Source organism: Apaloderma vittatum, unplaced genomic scaffold, assembly GCF_000703405.1.
Source record: "Apaloderma vittatum isolate BGI_N311 unplaced genomic scaffold, ASM70340v1 scaffold7588, whole genome shotgun sequence".
NCBI classification, from domain to species: domain Eukaryota; kingdom Metazoa; phylum Chordata; class Aves; order Trogoniformes; family Trogonidae; genus Apaloderma; species Apaloderma vittatum.
Genome location: NW_009732354.1, coordinates 97,004 through 120,904, shown reverse-complemented (window position 1 = coordinate 120,904; position 23,901 = coordinate 97,004). Strand labels below are relative to the sequence as shown.

General features: G+C 36.4%; 1 protein-coding gene across 1 annotated transcript in view; it reads left to right on the top strand.

Moving 5' to 3' along the window:
* The first annotated feature begins 12,762 nt into the window (after positions 1 to 12,762).
* The window catches only part of LOC104278501 (protein quaking-like), a 105,432-nt gene continuing 94,293 nt past the window's right edge, over positions 12,763 to 23,901 (top strand). Inside the window, exon 1 of the mRNA XM_009875493.1 lies at positions 12,763 to 12,903. Coding sequence (XP_009873795.1) covers positions 12,784 to 12,903 — 120 coding nt within the window. The 5' untranslated portion in view covers positions 12,763 to 12,783. The remainder of the gene's footprint in view (positions 12,904 to 23,901) is intronic.

The following is a 23,901-nucleotide window of genomic DNA, read 5'->3' as shown; positions in this document are numbered from 1 at the left end:
AACAGTAAGATTAGTATACTAATATGTCTCTTCAGCTTAACTTATGTTCAAGTCTGGGAAATTACTCAGGTTTAATAAAAATGACAATTGCGAACAGCCTATTTTTTTAACCTTGAGGTTAGGCCTCGGTCATGTAAGATTTAGTTTGATTGTTGCCAGGTTTTGGTTCCCTGGAGAACGATGTTTACATAGGTATATTTATCTTTTAGCAGATTATTCAGGTGTACGTATTTGCAGCACACTTCCCCTCCCCCCCCTAGGTTGATGAAAAATGAGCAGCTTTTCAAAGCTGACAGGTTATCTTAATCACTTCAATGCGAAATTGAAGTTGTTTAACAGTTGTAATAGAAGAACTCAGCAGCAGATTTTAAGTAGTGCTATTTTCTGTATGTACTACTTAGCATAAATAAAAGCATTTTTTTAATCTGTTCAGTGCCTTGGTTAAAGCATTTGATGATGTTATATACAACAAGTAAAAAATTTTAGTTTCTCATACATAAATTTCAGTCGCCAATTGTGCTTGTATAATAAATTACAGTTTGCAGTAAGGTAAAACTGTACTTATTAGCATATGTAGTGTTCTTAATGGATTTTATTAAAGCCTACTGCTGTGAAATAAAAACTGAATCTTGCTGCACATATGGATCATACAGCAGTTTGATTAAACAATCTGCATGCAGAATTGGTTTCTTGTTGGTGCGAGATCTGTCTAATTTTTTTATTAATATGAAGATTGTTTTGGTGAGGAATTCCTGTCCCGAGCTATGTATCATTATTATAATTCATTTAATATAATTCATTTTTAGAGATTATTCAGTTCACTCTTCATGAGGTTTTCTATCGACTCTGGTCAACCTCCTTTTAATTAGTTTTACTTTTAGCACAGCCATTGTCACTTTGTTGTAGCTTATATCTTGAATCTGGGAATCACCATTTCTTTAGTTAAATTTCATTCAAAGACATGCATGGGAAACTCAACTTAGTACTGCTCTGTTTTCTTAAACACTCTCATAGTTATTATGTAAGTCTAGCACAGGCTAACTTTGTAATTACAGGTAAAACCTGTACTACAGGTAAACCTGTAGTATGCGTCACAGACTTTTGCCTGGTGTTTTAAGTTCTTCAGCATTTCTGAAATTTGTGGTAGACTAATACATCTGTCTGGAATACTTATTCTTGAACTAAATTTTGGAGCCGTTTCCTGCATAAGTTTCATTATTGTACTTCAACTCAGATTTTCCAGTTCTTCTTTCCAGCATTCATATTTGACATCTTCTGTTCAGATGATTTTGCGAAGAAGTTCCATTACTCCATCAGCCACCTGTTTTGAAATATAAGCTTAAATAAAATTTGTTGTTCTTCTGTTTGTTCGAAGTTTGATGGCCATGTCCTATGAAGCATATTCTGCTTACTAAAGCCAAATCTAGAACAACTTTCTTGGTTCATCAGCAATGTAATGAATACCTATTAAGTTACAGACCTGAAAAATGTTGGATATGTATAGTATATTAACGCAGATGGGTAATACTTAATTTATGAAGTTTGGTAACACTACAATCCTAAGCTATGGTGTTGTAAATGTATTTGGTTAGGTAGAGATTTTGTCTATGTACTACCTAACTCTAGGAAGTGTTCCCTTGCTTAGGAGTTGGTTGGAAGTTACATAGTGCATCTTCACAATGTATTTAATGTCAGAGCAGTGCAATGGTTAATGTATTTCATGTAGTAGGGGACATCAATGTCAGTGCTGGTAGCTGTCAATGAAAAATTGTTACTTTCTTATAGTTTTTGTGAATAAAATTCTGACAGAGCCGGGTAGGGCAGCATATAAAAGAATATCATGTGATAGTGAGCAGTGTGCTTGAAAGTGGGGTTGTATTACTGTCATATGTGATCAGTTAAGAAAAAGTAAATTGGAAATGAGAGGAACTAGTCAGTCCTATTCACGTGGATTAAGTTCCAGTTGAAATGATGAGAGCCGTCAGATTAGCCTTTTACAAAATAGTACTTCATACATGTAGAGACATTGCTTTTACAAATACTGGAATAGCTTTGTTTTGATAACCTTAGAATTAGAGAGTTTCACTTTATAACCAAGTGATTTGCTTATGAATAGATGTCTTCACTTTCTAAATTTTTGATGCTTCATAACTTGTAGTAATAGATAAATTCCTCCGTTGATAACGAATGGTCACTTTTTAGGTGTCACAGAGACAAGTGCCAAACCCAGGTTTTTCTGATGATGAAGTGACTTCATCAGCATCTCAATAGCAGTATAGTATACTTTTCATGAAGAATGCATAGTGTTAATTATTGATGACTAATCAGCTAATTAATGCTGACTTTTTCCCCCCCTTTAACTCGTTGCATAAGTTTGTATGTATGGTCCAGATATCTAGCTTTTTTTTTTAACTTACCAGGTGATCAATGTGTGCATATTCTGGAGATGGTTTGATACAAAGCTGTGTGAAAAACACAGAGGACACAGGATATGCATCTTCACTTTCCAGCAATTCATGAGATACTTTATATTAGCTACGAAGTTTTGGATTCCCTGAGGTTGCCTTTGTATGTGGAAGATATGGGAAATTTACTTTGGCCTCAGAGCGATTGGTAAAATAGGGAGAAGACTCCCATGACATTACTGAATTAATGAATGGCTAATTATTTTGAGGTCATCATGGAAGTGAAAAAAAAATAAATGTCCCCACTCCTTTCATAGAGAAGACAAAGATTGCATTAACCAATGAATTTTTTCTTGTAATTGCTAACTCTGTGGAGGATGGTTGCGGATGGTTTCCAAAGGATTGAGAAAACTGAGAAAAAAAAATGAGTGCTTTACATTATTTTTATAACTGGTGAATTTTAAGATGCACCCTTAGGAAATAGGAAAGACTCTAATGGTGCTGCTGTTTAGTTCTTTCAAGTTTTTTTTTTTTTAGTAATTTTCACTGATTTCCTCTCAGTTCCAAGAATAAACAAAACTAGAATTTAGATAACTCCATTAGAATTTTAATTCTCCACTGAACTTCGAAACTGATCTCAACCAAAAATTTGATAAAATTAATTTGTTTTGTTTTAAAGGTTTTAAAATAGCATCTTATCTTTTAGACATTTCTTGCACGTGCTGGAGGGTTAGTACAGAGTGTGGGATTGCTGATACTGAGGGAATTCTGATTGTTTTCTGAAGTGATCAGTATACTTAAGAGAATATACTTCTGGCTTTAATTGGAGAGCTTCCCATTACAGGATTTCATGGTTTTTCAAGATAAATACAATTTATTTCATAATGCTGAAGATACCTGTAAAAATTGGACAGCAATTGACTGTTTTGAATGGACCGATTTAAACGTAGGCAACATGGAATAGTGTCTAGGTAGAGAAGGTTCATTGCACACTAACTGTATTGTTCACAAACAGAAATTTCAAAAACGATGTACTAATGTAAAAATTTTTAAATAGCAACAAGTAATGTTACTGTTTATATCTCGTAGAATAGGTGACTTCTTTCTTTCCTCTTTCGGGTCATGCTGATCATGATTAGGAGCTTGTGCAGAATGGTATTACTGCTGAATCTCCTGCATTAGAGTAATATATTTTTATGGTATTGTGGTTTAACCCCAGCCAGCAGCTGAGCACCGCACAGCTGCTTGCTCACTCTCCATGCCCAGTGGGATAGGGGAGAGAATCGAAAAAAGAAAAACATGTGGATTGAGGTAAAAACAGTTAAACAGAACAGAAAAGGAAGAAAATAATAATAATATAATAGCAACAATAATGATAGAATTGGAAAATAACAAAACAAGTGATGTGCAATGCAGTTGCTCACTGCTTGCTGACCAATGCTCAGCCAGTTCCTGAGCGATGGCCCTTTACCAGCTTTCCCCCAGTTTATATGCTAGGCATGACTTCTATGGAATATTCATTTGGCCAGTTTGGGTCAGCTATCCTGGGTCTGTCTCCTCCCAAATTCTTGTGCCCCTTGAGCCTTCTTCCTGGCAGAGCACAAGAAGCTGAAAAGTCCTTGACTTGGTATAAACACTACTTAGCACCAACTAAAACATCAGTGTGTTATCGGCATTCTCATATTAAGTCCAAACCACAACGTTACACCAGCTACTAGGAGGAAAATTAACTCTATCTCAGCTGAAATGGGACCGTAACGGTAGCTTCCAAACATTTGATTCATGCTGCAGGGTATGGAAAAACTCAAACAAAACGCTCAAATACATTTAGCAGCTTGATGTACACATAAGCGTACTGCTTCTAACTAAATATTTGGGGGTAACTTGCTGCTAAAGGAAGTTAGAGTAGGGTTTTTTTCAAGCGTAATCATTAAACCTGGTATTAATGTGAGCCGCCAAATCTGCTTCAACAGTTATGCTGTCCTGATGGACTTTACTAGTGGAAAATATTTTGAAGAGTTTGACGCTGTTAATCTAACCCATATTTAATTAGGAAATTTTGTTGTAAGCACAACAGTGTATGTTCATTTATTTTAACTGAGTTACTGTGTAAGCTTGGTCTAATGTTGAGACTTAACAAAGAGATAAATACTCTGGATCCATTTTACTGATTTTTTTAATGTTGACTTTTAAAACAATTATCTTTGGTTCTTAAAACTCTTTAGTTGTACTGTTTACTGCTTAATTACTCATCTCCAGAAGCTTGTAGTTTCACAAAGATACTCATTTGGATGTGGATAGATAATGTATGTCAGTTGTTAGAAGTTACCAAGGGGAGTGCTGAACGGCTCATTCAGCTGTCCTCTTAGGAGTTTCCAAAGTGATTTTTATGTTAAAGATTTCTAGCAGTTTTATGTTAAAGATTCCTAGATTTCTAAAATTTTCTAGTATTGGAGTATGAGGAGACATAGGACTTGATCTCAAATGTACTGCTTTTTGAGTTTACTAAGAAAATGAGAAGGCTGCATTTAATTTTATTTCTATTATTTTAAGTGAATTCAGATTGCCACCGCCAGGAGTAATGCAGAGTTGATGGACTTTTGATCAGATCTCTTCTAGTTGTTCTGATTTACCATTGTATTAAATAACATAAATGCAAGGTTTACTAAGTGGAAACAAATGCCACAACTGTTTTAAATTTGCCAGTTAATTATGTCAGAGTTCAATGTCATGCTCTAAACAAAAACTGCTCATGTATGAAAATTTGTCAGAAGTGGACTCTCTGTTATGTCAGCTTTGATGCTTGGTCATGTTGGCCTAGTTTTTAATTCTTTTTCCTCTGTATTGGTTTTTGAAGGGGAAGATGATAGGAATTTTGTTTGCTTGGATATTTCACTGATTAATAGAAGAGGGTGGGTAGAGTAAGTGCTTGCCAGCGTTTTAGTATGTGCACTAATGATATGTGTGGGGTAGATGTCCATGTGGCACAATATTAAAAAAGACTTGTTTTTTTTCTAGAGTTGCTGTTTCTGCTGCATCAGCAATAGTAGCAAACAGCACTGGTGTTAACAGTGAAGGCTGTTAAAACTGTGATGAGTAAAACCAACTATTTCTTTGCCAAGCAAGCATGCTAAAGCTGCTAGATTAGAAAACACGGGTTGCAATGTTCCACTAATAATAAAGCACTAAAAAGCTTTCTCTTGACATTTGCACAAAGAGAGCAGATGAACATGCTCTATTTGGTTTTGAAGTCAGTTTGATGCAAACCTTACAACTGCCCACTGCAGGAGTTTTGCAGGCTCTTACTTGCAAAAAGAAATGACTGAATTTTGATACCATGAGTGCTGACAAATGGTTGAAAGTGCTGCCCCCTTATCAAGGGACTGACAGTTTAATCATCAGAAGTGTACTGCTAGATTGGGATCAGAGGAACAAAAGGAGAAGAAACTGCAGTTTTTCAAAGGCATTAGAAGATGAATTGAAATTTGAAATGCAAACACTTTTTTTTAAAAAATGACACTACTGCATGACTTGTACACCATATTCTCAGTGGTGGTGTCCAGAAATAAGAGATTATTTTTTTCACTTCAGAGGAAAAGTGCTGATCAATTTAGTGCATAAATAGGGGGCTATCATGTTGGTAAAGTTCTTGTTTTATTTTTTTATACTAAAGATTGTGTATGTGCTGTGTCAACAAGGTTCTTCTTGAGCAGAGCATGAACATCATCACACCACTCACCTTGTAGTTGGAGCATGTGCTATTATTAGTCTTTGGAAATCTTTCAAGAGAGGTTATAATCCACCCATCTTTAAAGATTTTTTCAAAAAGAGAAGAATCTAATAGCTTTTTCTGCTTTTTCCTGTCCTTTCATAGTTTATTTTTTTGTGTGCTTTGTTCACAATAGCATTGGATGCTGTTTGAAGAAAACAGTGTGTTCTGTAAAACTGACTAGTACCTGATTTCAGTTGTCTCATTAATGGGTAACATTTTAATGGAACAAGGAGTGCATTGTCTACCTGGATAAACGCAGGGTCCATGTTCAGTGAATTTGGATCCTCCAAGGTGTCTGTATGTTAGGATGTTTGTAACCTTTATTGACTAGTTTGGGGACCTATCTGACTGCAGAATAATATTAAAAATATATTTTGTTGCCTAAACTATTTCCTAAAGTCCTAAGTTGATGATCCAGCAGCAGTTGTGTGCACTAAAAGTATTTTATAAAAATACTGTTGTTTTACTTGCATTTTGTTGCATTTCATGCAAAAAATCCCCCCAGTGAACTTCTTAGTAGTAAGGTAATGAGAAGGGACTTTAATCAGTTGTTTTCCCTGCCTGTCCCCTCAGTTTATTGCATGCTTATCCATGAATTTGAGTGGACTTACTAAAGTTGTCTCTGATAGGTAGTTACCATAATTTTTCGCTTTTCACAAAAAATAATTGTGGCAATATGGAAGACATTATTTATTTTTGACTTTAGTGCCATAGTCTCTAAGAAACAAATTTACCATAAGAATTAACGTTTTCTGTCAAAATACATAGTATTATGCTGTACATAAAAATTTTTTTGGCATAACCTGATTTTTCTGAGAAAGGAGAAAACTGAATGTTCTATGCATCACTGAGATCCAAGTACTGTGTAGATTTTTAGCCATATGAACTTGTTTTTCTTACCATACCTTAATGTAAGGTACGTAACTTTAAATGCTTGTAACTTTTTTTTCATATGGAAACTAGCTTGGATTGAGAATCTTGGAGCATGGTGCTTTGCTTCCTTAAGGAAGCGTGCTGACTGCTGGTGTAAGATGGCAACTGTTTTGATTCATTCTGAATCTCTTGCTGATCGTGGCTATTGGTTTGTTCCACCCTCATTTGCAGTGTATTGTATAAATCAAGTACCATAGATAAGTGACTCTACCGTGACAGATAAACACTTCCTATTTTCTTTGGTTTAAAGAATTCTGCATGCATTAATAGCTTAATGTCATGTTAGATTTAGGAAAAACATGGGTGGAGTGTGGCATTAGTTTAACAGTTGTAACTCAATTGGAGTAAATTGCTAAATCAGAAGATTTGTTTCAGGTTTTCAAATTCTTAGTTCTAGTTTAAACTGCAATGAGGAATGCATTGGTTTAAAAACTGTCCAGGTTTGCTCTTCTCTCAAAAGATAAAACTATAGTTTAGAAATTCTAAGGCTGTGGGCACTGGGGATGAGGGTAGTTTGTAACTCTGAAAGTGATGGGAGAGGGATTTGAAGCTTTTTGGTGATTCCCTCTTTTAAGTATGCTTGCAGAGTGGTTTATGTAAACCCATTTTATGTTGCAGTCGAACAGTCTTAAACATATGTGCAGAGTCTTACTTCCTCTAAGGCAGTGATAATTGACAACTGAAAAGCAGTAAGTTCTTGGTGTCTTTCAATGTGATGACGAACATTTGTCTGAACACAGCCCTTCATGTCCTCAGGAGGGAAGAATACTGTATTGTTAAATACCATGAAGAAATAAAAAAATCCCAAACATCTCTTGTAGGCAAATACAGTCAGTATAAACTGTGTGTCCTGATTCAGATCGTATCTTAGAAAGGTGTTAGAGAGATTGAAAATTACTCTCTGTAGATGATGGAAACAGAATATTTCATTGCATAGTTGTTGGGACAGAGAAAGAAAAATTTTCTCCTTGACAAGAATGCATGTCGTTGCCACCATAAGTGACTATGTCATGCTATGTTACGGTGGAACAAGATAATTATATTGAAACCAGTTTGTCTTTTCTTGACTCTATTCCTCCACTGCCATGCTGTGAGCAAGACAGATTTGTCATTTACTGCTACACTAAGTACTTGCAATGTGCAGACCAGGGTGTTGTTAAAGGTGAATAATGTGGATATAGAAATTCTTCATATGAGTTTCTGCTTCTACCTAACAGTAAAGATGGATACTTAAATCTTTTCAAAGAAAGGCCTATTAATGCATTTGCAGGGCTCACAGGTTTTAGAGGTATGGTGAAGATGTTGTTCCTTTTATTAGCCATATCTACTATTATAATTAAGTATCCTTACTATCTCTCTTCTAAATCCTTAGAGTGTTACACAATGTAATTACCACTGTGGTGTTAAGATAGAGGTAAAGTAGTTAGAACTGTACTTAGATGTTCGCTTTGAAAGTAAAGCTTTCTGCATTTTTAGATCATTTGGCTTCCTGTGAGATGTCATGGTAGAAGAATTTGTAAAGAATTGTAAATATGGACAAGCTTAAGCTTTGCAAATGAACTTGGGAGGTGTGATTTCATGAGATGTGCCAAAGAATCTTTTGGGAAGGCAGGATGAGACATCTGCTTGGCAGTGTGTAAGGAATGATGTGAAATAAATCTGAATAAAAGGCTGTTTACTTGAGTACCTCTTACTTTTAATGATATGTAGATTCAGTGTTAAAACATAAAAATAAGTGCTCTGAGGATATGGCCTTTCTACTTTTGTACTTAGCCAGTCCCCAGATTTTTAAGTATCTTTAAATATTTCAGAACAGAATAAAATGAATCCTTGCTTAAGCAAGGAGAATAGAGATTTTAGTTTTTCTAACATGCTGCTGGTGAGGCTTTCTGGAATTTTACTGCATTTCTGATCAATCCTTTAGGGAGATGCTGTAAACACAGTAGCATATAGTTCTGTAGATATGTGTAACTTAAAGTGAGGGGCAAAGTTGCAAGATACTTGAGACCAGAAGCTTGAATTTGGTTTAATGGAGATGGTAAAAGGAAAAAAAATATGGACTGTTGTTGAGGCACAAGAATTGTGATTAAACAAGAGGCAAGTATTTGAGAAAACGAAGTCATAACAGAAAAAAATAATAATCTTGAAGATACGTAAAAAGATACAGCAGAATCTGGAAAACTCCAGCATACTCGTTAAGCAGATAAATAGTTTCAAGAGTAGTGTATTTGGGAGAATGCTTGTGGTTGGCTGGCCTAACAAGTTGGAAGGAAGATAGGTTGTGTTTTAGCCATAGTTAGAAGTAATAGAGAGAATGGGTGAACTGGGGATTTGATCTAATTATTTTATAATTTAAGTAGTAGTCCTTCAATTCTGCCACGTTCAAGAGAGCTGCAAAGGGAGGTTTCTAGACAGTGTATTATACAGAAAAGGAGTCTGGAGACCTGATCAGCAGTTAAAGGAAAAACTAGCAATACATGCTTGTTATTTCACCTATTGCTTCTGAATGTTTCTTCTGAGGTCTTTAAAGAATCTAAAGCAAGAGAGAAGATAAAATGCCAAGAAGCAGAAGAAACAGCAGCAATTGAGGAGCCAATGATGGTGCTGAGTTGATGTAACTGACTATCCCTGTCCTAATTTTTGTCAGTGTTGCCAGTGACTTGAATGTGGAGAGAGAAGATAAAATCCTACAAAAAATAGCATATACAAAGAACACTAAAGTTCAGGCATCTGGCCCTGTAGTAGAGTAGAAAATCCTGAGTTGCTGCGTGTCTTCATTCCATATAATGTTTGAGGCATGATAGATGGCTTGGGTATCATACAAGCCAGAAATCGGTGGTAGTCTGCAAGTCAGCTTACTGTAGCATCTGTGTGTTCTGAATGTTTCACTCTACAGTGTCATAAATTTGATGTAAGAACAAGGAAAAGATGTAATAAGTGTTCTTTCTCCACTGTGAAAACTAGGATATAGAATGTTGGTGATTATATTCTACATGAACGATATAATTTAAAATTAATTTTTTAGTGCAACGACATTGTAGCTGCCCAATATAAATAAAAATGACTGTGTTGCTACTTATACTTCAGTACTTCAGCAGGCTGCCTAGCTTGTTTCAGTGTAGTGTATGTTAATGGAAAATCTGAAGAGAATGAAAAGGAAACAAAGTTTGCCAAAAGATAATAATGTTGAAAGAGATGTGCTAAAGAATTTCTTTATATACTGAAGCCAGTATAAATACTGCTTGTAGTTCTGAGGATTTTATGCCTGTTGCCCAAATTGTCAGTGTAGAAGCAGCTGTGGATTTTTTCCTTGAGCTATGATTATATGATGAACAAAATTTGTGTTCTCCATTCTAAACAGGTGTTAACCACCAAATCATTACATAATATACACCATTGAGTATGTCAGTTTGAGTGGAGAAACGACTTGTTCTTGAATATGCATAGTAAGTTTGTTAAAAATAATTCATACTAACTTGGTTGAAAATTAGGTTTGCTGTGTTTCAGAGATTCATCATTTCTGACGCTCCCCCTCCTCCCCCTAGCTTTTCAAGTAGTGAAATCTCAGCTATAAATCACTTGCTGGAGAAGAAATTGATTATGAAACAGAGGTTATGTTAATCTCTTTGCTGCTAGAGTTTCAAGTGACTTCTCATTTCAGTGGATTCCTACAGTCAGATTAAAACACAGAATTTCTGGTTTCATTTTAATTTTAACTATAAAGGTTTTGAAAGCAATGGTAACAATTCTAACTAAAAGACTGAAATTACGGATATGTGGTTTTGCTTCACAGCCAACACTATCATAAGTCTTAATGCTTTGGGAACAATGGCTGTTTAAGTGTTAGTTTTCAGTTTGGAATGTGGTTAACACATTAATTTTAAGTAATTCTTTAGTGATATTCGAATAAACTTATTGAGAAAATTTAATGTACTGGTTTTAGTTAAAAACCCCAGCTCTGTTTAGTGATTTTTACTTTGCAATTTAGTCTCTTCTAAAAGGCTGCACTTTCTGAAGTTAGCAGCATGTTTTTGCAGGCAGTGCCTGCTACTGGCAGTGGTAACACCTGATGTTTACAGTTACTGCCTGGGACTGGGATGCAGACAGGCTCTTGCTGATACTTATTCCTACAGTGACCAAGGCCACTGCTGGCTCTTGTGTGCCACGCTGGGGGTGCCAGGTAGTGAGGTTGCACCTCTGGGGGGTAATAGACAGGACAGGTAGCCAACAAGAGTTCCATTCCGTTTACATATTCAGTATAAATTGAGTGATCATGAGAGTTTCTGCCCTCTCTTTTTCTGCAATTGTTGGTGTCCGATCTCACGCTTTTGATCTGAATCCTGAGCTCCCGAATCCAGCTGCCGCTGAGCCTGGGGCTTCCCCAGTGTCTCCTGCTCTGCAGCATCAGTGGGGATTGATGTCCGGGCAGGGAAGTGAGAGTCGAGTTTGATATCGGACTTACATATAGTTGTATATAGTTATTTACTTTTAACATTTCACTATTATTTTCATTATTGTATCATTAGAGCTGTTCTAGTTTTTTTTCTTCTCTAACCCGTAAGTCTCTCTGTCTCATTCCCTTTTTCATCCTGTTTGGGAGGTGGGAAAAGAGAGGGATAGAGAGCATCTGTCTGCGTTTAGTGGCCAGCCTAGCCCTAACCTGTGACAAACATTGGTTGGGATTCCATAAGTAATGAAATGTTGAGGGTTTTTTGTTCTTACATTAGCAATTTAAATACCAGCTTAACAGTTCTAGAAATTAAATATAACCTTTTGTTCGGTATGTTTTTTGGTGAAATAAGTGAAAGCTTTATGTCCATTCTCAGATTGTTACAGCTTAGTGAAACTAAACTGGATGTGAATCAAATTATCCGTTCTCAACTGCCTTGTTTATAACTTCTCAACTACATCTTGCAAGTAAATACCTCAAAGTGTGGGTAATACATGTGTAATTGGTAGAAGCAGTACTTGTAAAACCACTTCTGCCATTCCTTGCTGGTGTTGAAGAGTGTTTCATTACTTCACAATGCAGGAGTAGGACTTCTGGGTGCATACAGAGGTTGCCCAGATCTCTGATACCATACTTGCCATCATTTTTTCATTATCTCACTGGGGGTAGTCAGTGGAACAATATTTCTTAGTTTGTCGTCACACCATGTGCTTTGTAACCACACACTTGAGTTGTAATCTTATAGCTAGCACATAGTACTGTTTAGCTGCATTTTTGTATTTTTATTAGGTACAGATTTCTAACTATTTTTGCTTTTTAGATGCTTTATTGTTAGAAATATGTAGAAGTGTTTTTAGACAGCTTTTAATTAATGTGAACAGTTACAAGCGTATGAAGCTGCATGTAATTTTTACTTCAATAGTTGAACTCCATAAACAGGATGAGTACACAGCAAATTTACAGACATGAAGGGAAACATCTAAGATGAGTCCTGCAATTTAAAAAAAACAAACAGAAACTCCACAAAAAGACTTAATAAAACCAGACTAGACTTTTCCCCCCACACCGTGACTGTGATGCTCATGAAGAGATGAGGAAAATGGTGTTAAGATTTGGGAAAGATTAGAAAGAGAAGATTGTTATGATAGATTATAATCTGTTACTGTATTTAATACCTAATATACCTTTTTCCCCCCACAGAAATTAGCAGAGTACGGAAAGACATGTATAACGACACATTAAATGGTAGTACGGAGAAGAGAAGTGCAGAATTACCAGATGCTGTGGGACCTATTGTACAGTTACAAGAGAAACTATATGTGCCTGTAAAAGAATATCCAGATGTAAGTATATCTTTTCAGTCCCTAAATTACTTTTTGATCCTTGTGGTCATCTTTAAATGTAAATTTCATGTGATGCTACCCTTGGATCACACCGAATTGCTTTTGACAAGATACTTCTTAGGGAACCAGCATATGTTCCACTTGATGGCTTGATTTGTAGTGAGTGTGGGTGGAAGAAGATTGTGTTAAACACCAAACTAGTATGGATTATAAACACATAGATCTAAGATAAATTCCTATCTTGTTCATTCAGTACTGTCATTCCTGAGACACTGTAGTGAGTTTTATGAAGGAAGTAGTTCTTGGGACAGCGTCTTTTTTTCTTAATATGTCTCTAAAAGCCACTTTGGAGAATCCTTAGAGACCTTTTAGAGACTGTACTTAATTTCAGTTACTCTTTGTCCCATACCTGTGTAACAAGTTCTGTTGCGTTACAGAAGTGCCTTTGTCTTGGAGTTGGTTGTTATTTTGATTTTTTTTCCCCTTAAGCAAAGCTCCTTGCTTGCATGCCAATGTTATATTCCCCACTGGATGTTCTGTTCTATTGTACGCCTACCTTTTGAGGGAGAATGGTTTAATTTAACTAGAAGAACTATTTAGAACTCCTGTGGTCTAAATGGTTTCTTAAAACAACTTGGGAAAAATAGTCCCATTAATCTTCTCCAAGTGTTTGCACTGGTCACTGACAGAATAAGAAATTGTTACTCCTTCCCAGTAGAATTTAGAGGTCCTGTTGCAGTGGAGGAGTACAGGGTTCAAGTGAGGCATTTGCACATTGAAGTGCTATAAAGTGGAAGGAAGTACAGAACAACAAAACATGGAAGTAATGCTGGTGTATTTCTGTGGCTTTTCTTTGTATTGTTAATTAAATTAAGTCTTCCAAATTGAGATTTATTATTTTAATGCTGCTTAGAACATACTGGCCTCTAAATGAAACCTCATTGTGCTTTGATCCATTAAGAAAATTAGGTGCAAGTCATTATTCAGAATGGAATATTTAAACAAACATCTCTTCTCCTTTTTAATTTTTCACAAAGCTGTTTTGTTGCTTTTGGGTTACTTGTGCTGGGAAAAGTGTTCAAAGAATTTGCATTGACAGTGAGGACATCCAGAGGGACCTTGACAGGCTTGAGAGGTAGGTCCAGGCCAACCTCATGAAGTTTAACAAGGCCAAGTGTAAGGTCCTGCACCTGGATTGAGGCAGTCCCTGAGATCCAGGCTTGGCAATGTGTGGATTGAGAGCAATCCTGGGGAGAAGGATTTGGGCGTGTCTGTGGATGGTAAGATTAACGAGAGGAAACGGTGTGCGATTGCAGCCCAGAAAGCCAACCGTATCCTGGGATGCATCAAGAGATGTGTGACCAGCAGATCGAGGGAGGGGATTCTACCCCTCTACTCTGCCCTTGTAAGACCTTACCTGGAATACTGTGTCCAGCTCTGGAGCCCCCAACATAAGAAAGACAGGGAGCTGTTGGAGGGCTACCAAGATGGTCAGAGGGCTGGAGCACCTCTCCTATGAGGACTGGCTGAGAGAGTTAGGCTTGTTCAGCCTGGAGAAGAGAAGACTCTGGGGAGACCTTACTGCAGCCTTCTAGTACCTGAAGGAGGCCTGTAAGAAGACTGAGGAGGCACTTTTTACAAGGATCTGTAGTGATAGGCTGAGCGGTAATGGGTGGAAGCTGGGAGAGCGTATGTTTAAACTAGATCTAAGGAAGAAGTTCTTTACCCTGAGAGTGATGAGGCACTGGAACAGGTTGCCCAGGGAGGTTGTGGATGCTCCATCCCTGGAAGTGTTCAAGGCCGGGCTGGATGGAGCCTCGAGCAACCTGATCTAGTGGGAGATGTCCCTGCCATGGCAGGGGGGTTGCAACTGGATGATCTTTGAGGTCCCTTCCAACCCAAATCATTCTATGATTCTATGACATCTATGCATATGTGTATCTATATACATATAGGTACACATGTACATGCGTACATATCACCACACCAAAAACAGTGATTATTTTGAAACTCCTTGATAACAAACTACCAGTTAGTTATCAAATATAGTGTAAATAAGCAGGAGAGAGTTTGTCTCTCCTGTCAAAGCACTTGTGTAACTTCAGGTGTAAGATTTCTCTAGCTACTTCTAGCTCTTTTTGTGCCTTCAGAAGAATGCCCCTGAAGTGGTCACAAATTTAATAAACTCTTACAAATTCAGAAATTGGAGAGGCTTGTGATTTTTATACATGTGACCTGGAATAAGAAGGTAGTTGGTTCTCCTGAAATTATGTGAAATGTTTTTTAGGAAATGTACAGCTTCCGCCACTATGGGGTTACCTGGCAGTTCGATCTTCATTGTCAAGCCAAACCCAGCATTCTCTGTGTGCTCCTCCCTCTCTACCTGTTGTCTGTGTTTGCTCTCAGCTACTCAAATGGGATCTGCACAGACTCAAAAATTAGTTGAGCAACTAGAATATACCAGTAGATACAAAACCACAACTTTCTTTTTTTTTTCCGTATGTGGGCCCTGGCTAAGATCTTTCTGCAAGTTAGAAGTGAAATAGCCTGCTTGCATACAGGCTAGTACAGCATTGAGAAGGTCTAGAGTACAGTGACTCTTACTTGTATTAAAAAATACCTGTAAAATTCACTTGTCAAGATTAATTTAACTTGTAAAGATAATTTCGTTGTAACTGCTGTTACATGAAACATCTCAGTGATATCTAACAACTGATTTGTTATCAGATACAGTGAAGACATGCTGTGCAGACTATCAGAATGAGTTTGTCAGATAAATCAAGTTAATTTTTTCTATTGCCATCATTCTCCTCCAGTTGAAAATCTTGTATAAAGATGGGTAAACTTGAAGATTATTCAGAGAAGGATCACCAGAAACTGTTCTCTGATGTAGTTTAGTAATATTTTTAATAATAGAAATAAGAAAAAGAATCACATTGTTGAATCATGATGTTGTAATAAACTTTTATTCTGGTAAATTTTTTGACTTAGTTTAAACATGTAGATTACTTGACTGAGGTGAATACTGAATAGTATAGTGCTGTTTTTTGTGCAGAATCCTAAATTAATTGTGAAGCATAAACTTATGGCAGACCATTGTTTTTAAAGAATTATGTTTTATAAATGTATATAAACATATGTACATACACATGTATAGAAGATGAAACTGAATTTTAATAGCCCATGGTATCATAGTATTACTGTTTGACAGTCCTTTAAATACCTCCACAGAGGAAAGAATATATAAAATTGAATTACAAAGCTAAAATAAATTAGAAAAATCCCCTACAGTCTCTTAGTATTTTTGTCTTTTTTATATGAATGCGTATTGAGGTTTTTTAATTCTAACATTTATTCCAAGACCATAACTAATGCAAGGTTCACCTTTCTGAAGAACTGATTGCCCGAAACAGCCTGTAGTTTTGAAATGCCGATTGTGTAGAGTCTGTATTTCTACTTCCGTACTAGTAGGTGGAAGATATGTAAAAATCTTATTAAGGAGTAACTAATGTTTTTTCGTATGTTGTGTTAGTAAGGAGCATTTTTCCATTATGAAATCACAGTTTGATAAATTGCACATCTGATGGGGTGGTCTGCTCTCTGACCCTTTTTTATTGCACGCTATAGTAACGCAATTGTGTGTATTTGTGTGTATTATTCTAGCACCCTTGGAAAATGTTAGATCTTTTTTCTTCTCTTATAGAAATTTTAATCTTAGCCCTGAGCTGTGAGCTACTTAGATTTTATCTATCATGTTTGTGCTCCTGAAACTTGAGTGGGAAATTGTGCAAAAGGCACCCAGAAGATTAATTCCATTGGTTGTCCATAATTTGCCCTTCTGTTAAAAATGAGTTCTCTCTAGTTATTTAATGGTCATTTAAGTTTTTGGTGTTACAGTTAGAAGGCATTCCCAATTCATGGAGAAGTATCTTCTGTCAGAGTTTAAGAAAGTAAGAAGAAAAGATGTCAGGAAAATTACTGAGCTCTTAGGAAGAAAAAGAATAAAGGGTATGTTATTGTTTGTGGGTGAATAGTTAAAAGCCTTTAGCATTTCTTATGCTTCAGATAAATGATTAATTTTCTTGAATTTCCCTGAAGAGCTGAGACTAAACTTTCTGTATGATATCAGTTTAAACAGTTTTTAGAATTAGTACCTACAAATGTTGGACTGAATAAATGTTTTTTTCTATTATAATCATGGCTTTATTAATAATAAGTACCCTGTTAGCTCTGATTAATGTGAAATTCTCTGTTGGAACTCGTCTGTGCCTCTTTAGTAAAAATGTAAGAACTTAGTAATTATCGCATCTAAAGTAGGGTGTCCTTTGAGTATACTGAAGCTCAAAGGCCGGCAGTGATAAACAGCTTGTGCGTACTTTCTGACCATTTTAGTTAAAACTGTTTAATTAGTACAACAGAACGATGAACACAGGGATTCATTTTACTATGGGGAACTTACTGACAAAACGTTTAAATCCTTTTTCAATTTGGTAATACCAGAGTTTAATAGTATCCCTAATATGGATTAGGAAAATGATAATATCTTCTTTATTTATTGTTCTGATTCTTTTACTTAAGCTCTTCATTCCCTAGTGGTAAACAGGGAAGGAGGTTAAAAGAGCCGGCCTTGTTTACCCTTGCAATAGGAAGGCAAGAGAGAATATAACTGGTCTCTGAGTAAACTTGGGCTACAGAATAATAGCAGGGCTGAAGGAAGATTTGATAAAAAGGTCAACTATTGATACTAGCACAAAGGTATATGAAAGAATTAAAATAGTTTGATTACGAAGTTCCAGTCTGAGACATTTGGAAAAACATTCTAATAGAAGTAGTGGGAGTAAAAAAGTTAATTTCGAGTTTGAACTTTATGTATTTATGAGAGGCTTTACACATTCTGTTTGCAAATGGTAAGGAAATTGACTCACTGAGAAAAGTCCCCCTTGTTTAGATGCTGATAAAACTGAGACCTGCATTAATATTTTTATGATACTTTTTTAACCTTTCTATCCAATGTTTTATTAGATATCTTTCTGTTACTGACCATCTGATTCACGTTTTGAAAGCTAAGTTCTGTTTTGATTGGTTCACACTCAATAACTTGCTTTTTTGGGGTAGCATCTTGCTGCAAGATGACATACATTGTCATAATGTTATCCAGAAATATAAGCCTATCTGGGTGTTTGTCCTCAAAGGCAAAAAGATGAAAAGAAAGACATGCTGGATTGTGTCCAGAGAAGGGCCACAAGGATGATGAGAGGGCTGGAGCACCTCTCCTATGAAGACAGACCGAGAGAGTTGGGCCTGTTCAATCTGCAGAAAAGAAGGCTTCGAGGAGACCTCATTGTGGCCTTCCAGTATCTTAAGGGGGCCTACAAGAAAGCTGGTGAGGGATTTTTTAGAATGTCAGGTAGTGACAGGACTAGAGAGAATGGATTAAAGCCAGAGATGGATCGATTCAGATTGGACGTTAGGAAAGAGTTTTTCACCATGAGGGTGGTGAGACACCGGCTCAAGTTGCCCAGAGAGGTGGTGGAAGCCCCATCCCTGGAAGTTTTTAAGGCCAGGCTGGATGGGGCTCTGGGCAGCCTGATCTAGTGGGGGATGTCCCTGCCCATGATGAGGGGTCTGGAACTACATGATCTTTAAGGTCACTTCCAACCTTGACAATTCTGTGAAGAAAGTTTAGGATACATTGGAGATAAAAACCCTGTCCTTTAGTCTCTAATAGTGAACTTGCAGGCTCAATGTCGGTTCAGCTGTACTGATGAACTTGGTCCATATCTCATCCTTACGAGAGTTCTTCTTCCTGTTTACAAGCATTGAGTGCAATTAAGTTAGACAGATGATTACCTAGTCATTTATCTGTTAATATTCTTATTCTCACTTCATTCTTGCTTTCAAATTTTGCTCTTTAACTATTTGCAGATACTTTGTTTTATGTGTGTAAATAAAAAAAAGAGGGCAGAGTGGAAGTAAGGCAAGTAGAGACTGAATGAATAGCACTTGGTTTGGCTAGGGACAATGTTCCCCTTAATATTTTTCCAAGTAAATGTGGAAATTTGGGAGAAGAAATGAGTATTGTATGGCACTGATACACAAATTGAATGCTTTTATTAGGATAGCAGTTTGTTATGGTGATGCTTGTATTAATATGCCTTCAAATTGACACCATAGGATTAAATTTGTAGTGATGTCTAGCATGTATATTACACTTCCAATAGAAAGTAACGGATTATTTTTCTTGTTTAGTCTTTTTACAGATCCAACTCATAAGGGTAGGAGTATTTTAATCTGATGTTAACAGCTAGAGCTCGACATTTGAGCGCCTTCTGTACACCATGGATGAAGAGTGTATGGTTTTGGGGAAGCCAAGTGCGAAAGGAGAGTGGTGGACTAGAAAATTAGTCAGTTTGTAGATGCCTGTTGTTGTTCTGTGAATTAATTACCTAAAATTGTAGTTAGAATAAATCAGTCTTACTGAACTTTGGGAATTTCAAAATTTGGAGTTGCAAAGGATGTATCCAACTTAACTTGATCCTCAAAAAGTAAAGACGTAGTAGTCAACTGCTGTCATTCTTGGTTTTTGTTCGCAAGGTGCCTTTCAATTACGGCTCCAGTTGCAATTGTCTCTGCAAGGTTAGGCTTTCAATGGGCAATCTATTTGATCAGAGCTGTCTTAATTACCCTTTTTTATTTTAGAATTCTGTACTTTATGTGCGTACATTTCATTAGTTAATGGACTACAAAAATATTTGGGTGCACAGTTTCAGTTGATGATGTACTGCAACTCTGAATTTGCTGAACTGCTTTTCCTCAAAACTTCTATTTTCTGTAGTAGGTCTTGCAAGACTGAGTACTAAAGTTGTGTGCAAATACAAATAATGAAAGGTCAGTTGTGGGACAGAGAGATTTGTGGAATATTGATTTTTGGTTTAATTGGTTTTTTGTTCACTCTGTTTTTTCAAGTGATTATTGTAGTAAGGAAGGCCTTTATACAGAGAGGAGGAAGTACTACAGCATGATGTTTTTGCTGTTGTGACTAGGTCATGTTGCTGAACTTGGTTGTTTCTTTGTGAATTAACATCCTGTGTACTGTAACTAGGATTGGGGACTGCAGTAAGCGTGGAGATGAATCAGTAAGGACTAGAACGATACTTAATAGAGCAAGGTAGAGCTGTGTTTAAAATGCATGTGTGGATTTACAAATTACTGTTTAGGTGTCAGAATCCCTAGTAGATGCGCTGAGATATTTAAAGTCAACATCATCAACTTCCTTTTTCTTTAGAGAGCTGAAATTGAGTCCTGAAGTTTGGGGTTTGTAGTTGAGAAGTATAGTGTTTTTAAGGAAGTAGAAAATACAGTGAGAAACCCCCTTTCTTCAGAATGAAGTTGATTTTTTTCCCCCCCAATCTGGTTAGTTGATGGAGGAGACCAATAACATTCAGCTGCTGTACTTCCCCCAGAAACTTAATGTACCAATTACAATACCATGGTATTGTCCTTTTATTTTTTTTCCTTCCCTTCCCCACCCTAGCAATCAGTGGTCAGTAAGCTTTTGACAGGCATACTAGATATTTCTTCCTTTTAAGTAGCTCTGTAGTTTAGTTACTACTGTTTGTACACTCAGATTCTTAAGAGTTGCACTTGCAGAAGTAATTCAGTACTTCTTTGTCAGAGGACAGCATGAGTTCTGTAATTTCATATAGGTAGATTACTGAAATGCAAGACTTTCACTGATGAAGTTTTCTCCGTGTTTTGCTGGGATAAGAAGGCACCAAGCCCCATCCTGAATTGCTCTTAGAAGTAGTTTTAAGTACCAGTCAAAATATCAGCCTGATATTCAGGATAGATACAAGGAAAACGATACACTCGGATAAAAATCAGCTTATATGTCTTCAGTACTAAAATGGATGTTGTTTATTACTTGAATAAGTCTACCCGCGAGCTTTGGGAGTACATATTAATTAAAAAAAAGATGTATTTTAAGCAAGAACATGGACTAGTTTTTTTTGGACAGGTGTGTTATTTTGAGGTTCCGATGTTTCTGAAGTTCTTATTAATACATGTCTTTGTTGTAGTCTTGTGTTTATAGCATTCATTTCTGAGCTGAATTGCATCCATAATCCAAAAGAATAGGGTGGTTGTTTGTTCTCTATTTCTGCATCTCATCAGTGTTGGTTGCTTGTTGTTGTTCTGTGATTCTTGCTGGGAGGAAGATTGTACACAAATAGCAGCTTGTGGAATAAACTTTCTGGTTAGATACTTCCTTTCTTCTTCTCTGTTTTGTTTCTTAGCTTAGGAACTGTTGTTTACCTGCCTTGGTTTTGAATGTTGGATTTAGAATAAAACACGAATGCTACCTCAGTAGATATCTATGTGTAGGAGATTCTAAAGCTCATAGATATTCCTGCACTGTTGACTGGATCTACTCAATTCATTCAATTAGTCTCAGTTATGTTGTAAAGCTGCTAAGAAGAGTAGGTGGGCACAGTTGTTTCAGTTACTTTGGCGTAATAGTAATTCACAATTGTAAGCTTTTATATGTTTCTTTTTTCTTTCTTATTAAGAGCAGGTTAAAATCACTGAATTCTGTGAAGGTGCTCATTCCTATTGAAACTTGCTGCACCTGTTTGAAACTGTGTGTATTGTTTTTCTTTCATATACGCCCAGTATTTTAAGAAAAATAATGCTGGTGGTTGAGCTGCTAGTTCAATTTTACATCCTACTTGCACTCATTTTAGTTGTCTTGTTATGTAGCAGAGTACCCCCTGTCTTCCAGGAAGGCACTTGTCCTAATGGTGTGCATTCATCCACCCAGCACTTAAAAATTAAGTTGCTTAGCTTCATTAATGCTTTTTCAGAAGCTTCTATTTCTTTAGTGTACTGACTGTTCCTTTGATCAATACCTGTCAGCTATGTGGTTTATAAACAATCAGAACTCACTGACCTAAAAATTCAAGTTCATTCTACTTACAAACATGATCTGTCATGTCAAAGGACACTGAGGGCTTTGCCCTGTTGCCAGTGATACAGGGATTTGCTTGCTCTGGGAAGATAGTCAACTGAATTATGATTTGAAGTTTTCTTAAACATGCAGCAGTTTCTCAGATATTTTTTCTTCTCACAAAGTACAATTGGTCTGAAAATGCGAATGCTGCATGAAATGGCTATTTCTCTATTGCCATTCCAAATTTATTATTGTGATTAGTGCAAATGACCAATTGCAGTCTTGTTAATGTATCTTAAGTATTGATGATAGTGAATATATTATGCAAATTAAGTATTAAGCTTCTGGATCATACTGTTTAACCCAATTGGTTCAATTTTATAGTTTGAACTCATTTGACTGTATTTAATTACTATTGTTTTTTAAAGTGAATGTCACTTCCATTAGAAGTAAAGTTGCGGCCACTCAACACAAATATTGAAATAGTATTTCTTGGGCTTTGATCTCTTTAGGTTTTTTCAAATTAGCCTGGTCAAAATATTATTTTGTTGTGGAAGAAAAGAGGAAAAAACCCAACAAGTGCAAATGTTGTCCCTGAGACCTGGAAAGATGTAAACAAGGATTTGTGAGCCTTTATGAAGGATTTCAGTTTCTTCAGGGAGTCAGTGGGATGGGCAAGCTGAACGAGAGAGACCTGGAACTCTGGTTTTGTAGCATAAATACGGCTGCAAGATAACTTAGGATATAGAGGTATATCTGTTACCACAGATTGGACTGTGAACCTGAAGTACATCTCAAAGCTTTATGATAATTCTTACACCTTTTTTCCTGTGGTAGATTTGAGCTAGTTTCTCTTCTGTTGCAATGGCTGTGGTGTGTTGGTCATCATGGAATTCTTGAATGTGGTAATGCCTGTCTCTTCACTTAAAAGTCCCTGTGTAAAAGCCAAATGTTGGTTAGAAATTAAGGCTGAATGTAGTAATTGTTGATACATGGCTATTTTAGTAGTGTTGTAAATGGTGTGAATGGATATGCAAAAGTGCCATTGTTATTGTAATACTGCTGCTCTGTCTCGGTACTGCTTGATGCTGGCTGAAGCATAGAATTCTATAGTGTATATGTCATGAGATGTGTACCCTTAAATGCTTCTGACCAGTTGCACTTTTCTAAGGTGTTTCTTGTCCTTTTCAGTTTTGCCTTATTTATCTTTTTGTGTGTTACCTTCATACAGATAGAGATTTAAGGTTTGATAATATAACAGCTTTTAGCACAAGTCATTTAAAGCAAACAAAGTGGATTAGAACTTAAAACACTAAAGGAGGTATGCGCAGGGCTATAATTTCATGTATCTTCTGCATTTATGACGTGTTCCCCTGCAGTTCTAGGCTTGAATTTGGCAAAAAAAGTTACAGATTCTGGCAGCTGTACTTTTATGTTGAACATTTTTGAAACACCCTTCTCAGAAGGTGAATGGAGTTGTTCAATTTTTCACTTCAAATATGGTCAGCATTGAGAAACCTATTTATGATTTTTTTTTAATTAGAAGAAATAATTGAACTACAGCAAGTAGGCATTGAGAGCTACTATTGTTTTTTTCTTTTACGCTTGGTTGAAGCATGACACTTGAAGTCTGTAGTAGAATGAAAAACACTACGAATTACATAACCCTGCTGTTTTTTATTCTAAACTTTTGGGAGAGGGATTGCTTTTGTTTTGATGAAACAATTTCAAATTTATTTATGCCGTGTTTCAGTGTTTTCATGGCATGAAATTCTAGACCTGGTTTGGTAAATCAACTCCTAATGGATCTACTGCAGTGTAAACTATGTACAGGGAAATTGATGGCAATGTACAAAGTTCCTGTGGCTAAGCATTATCATTCTCTGTTTAAATCATGAGTTATGTAGCTCTGATTGTTGAAATACTTGGAGTCTTTTCAATATAGTTAAAGACATAAATAGGTATGATGAGGCTGATTTGCCTCAAACTAGGTAAGAATTCTGATTTCCTTCCACTTTATGAATTCATATTTGTTTTTTCTATTATAGAGC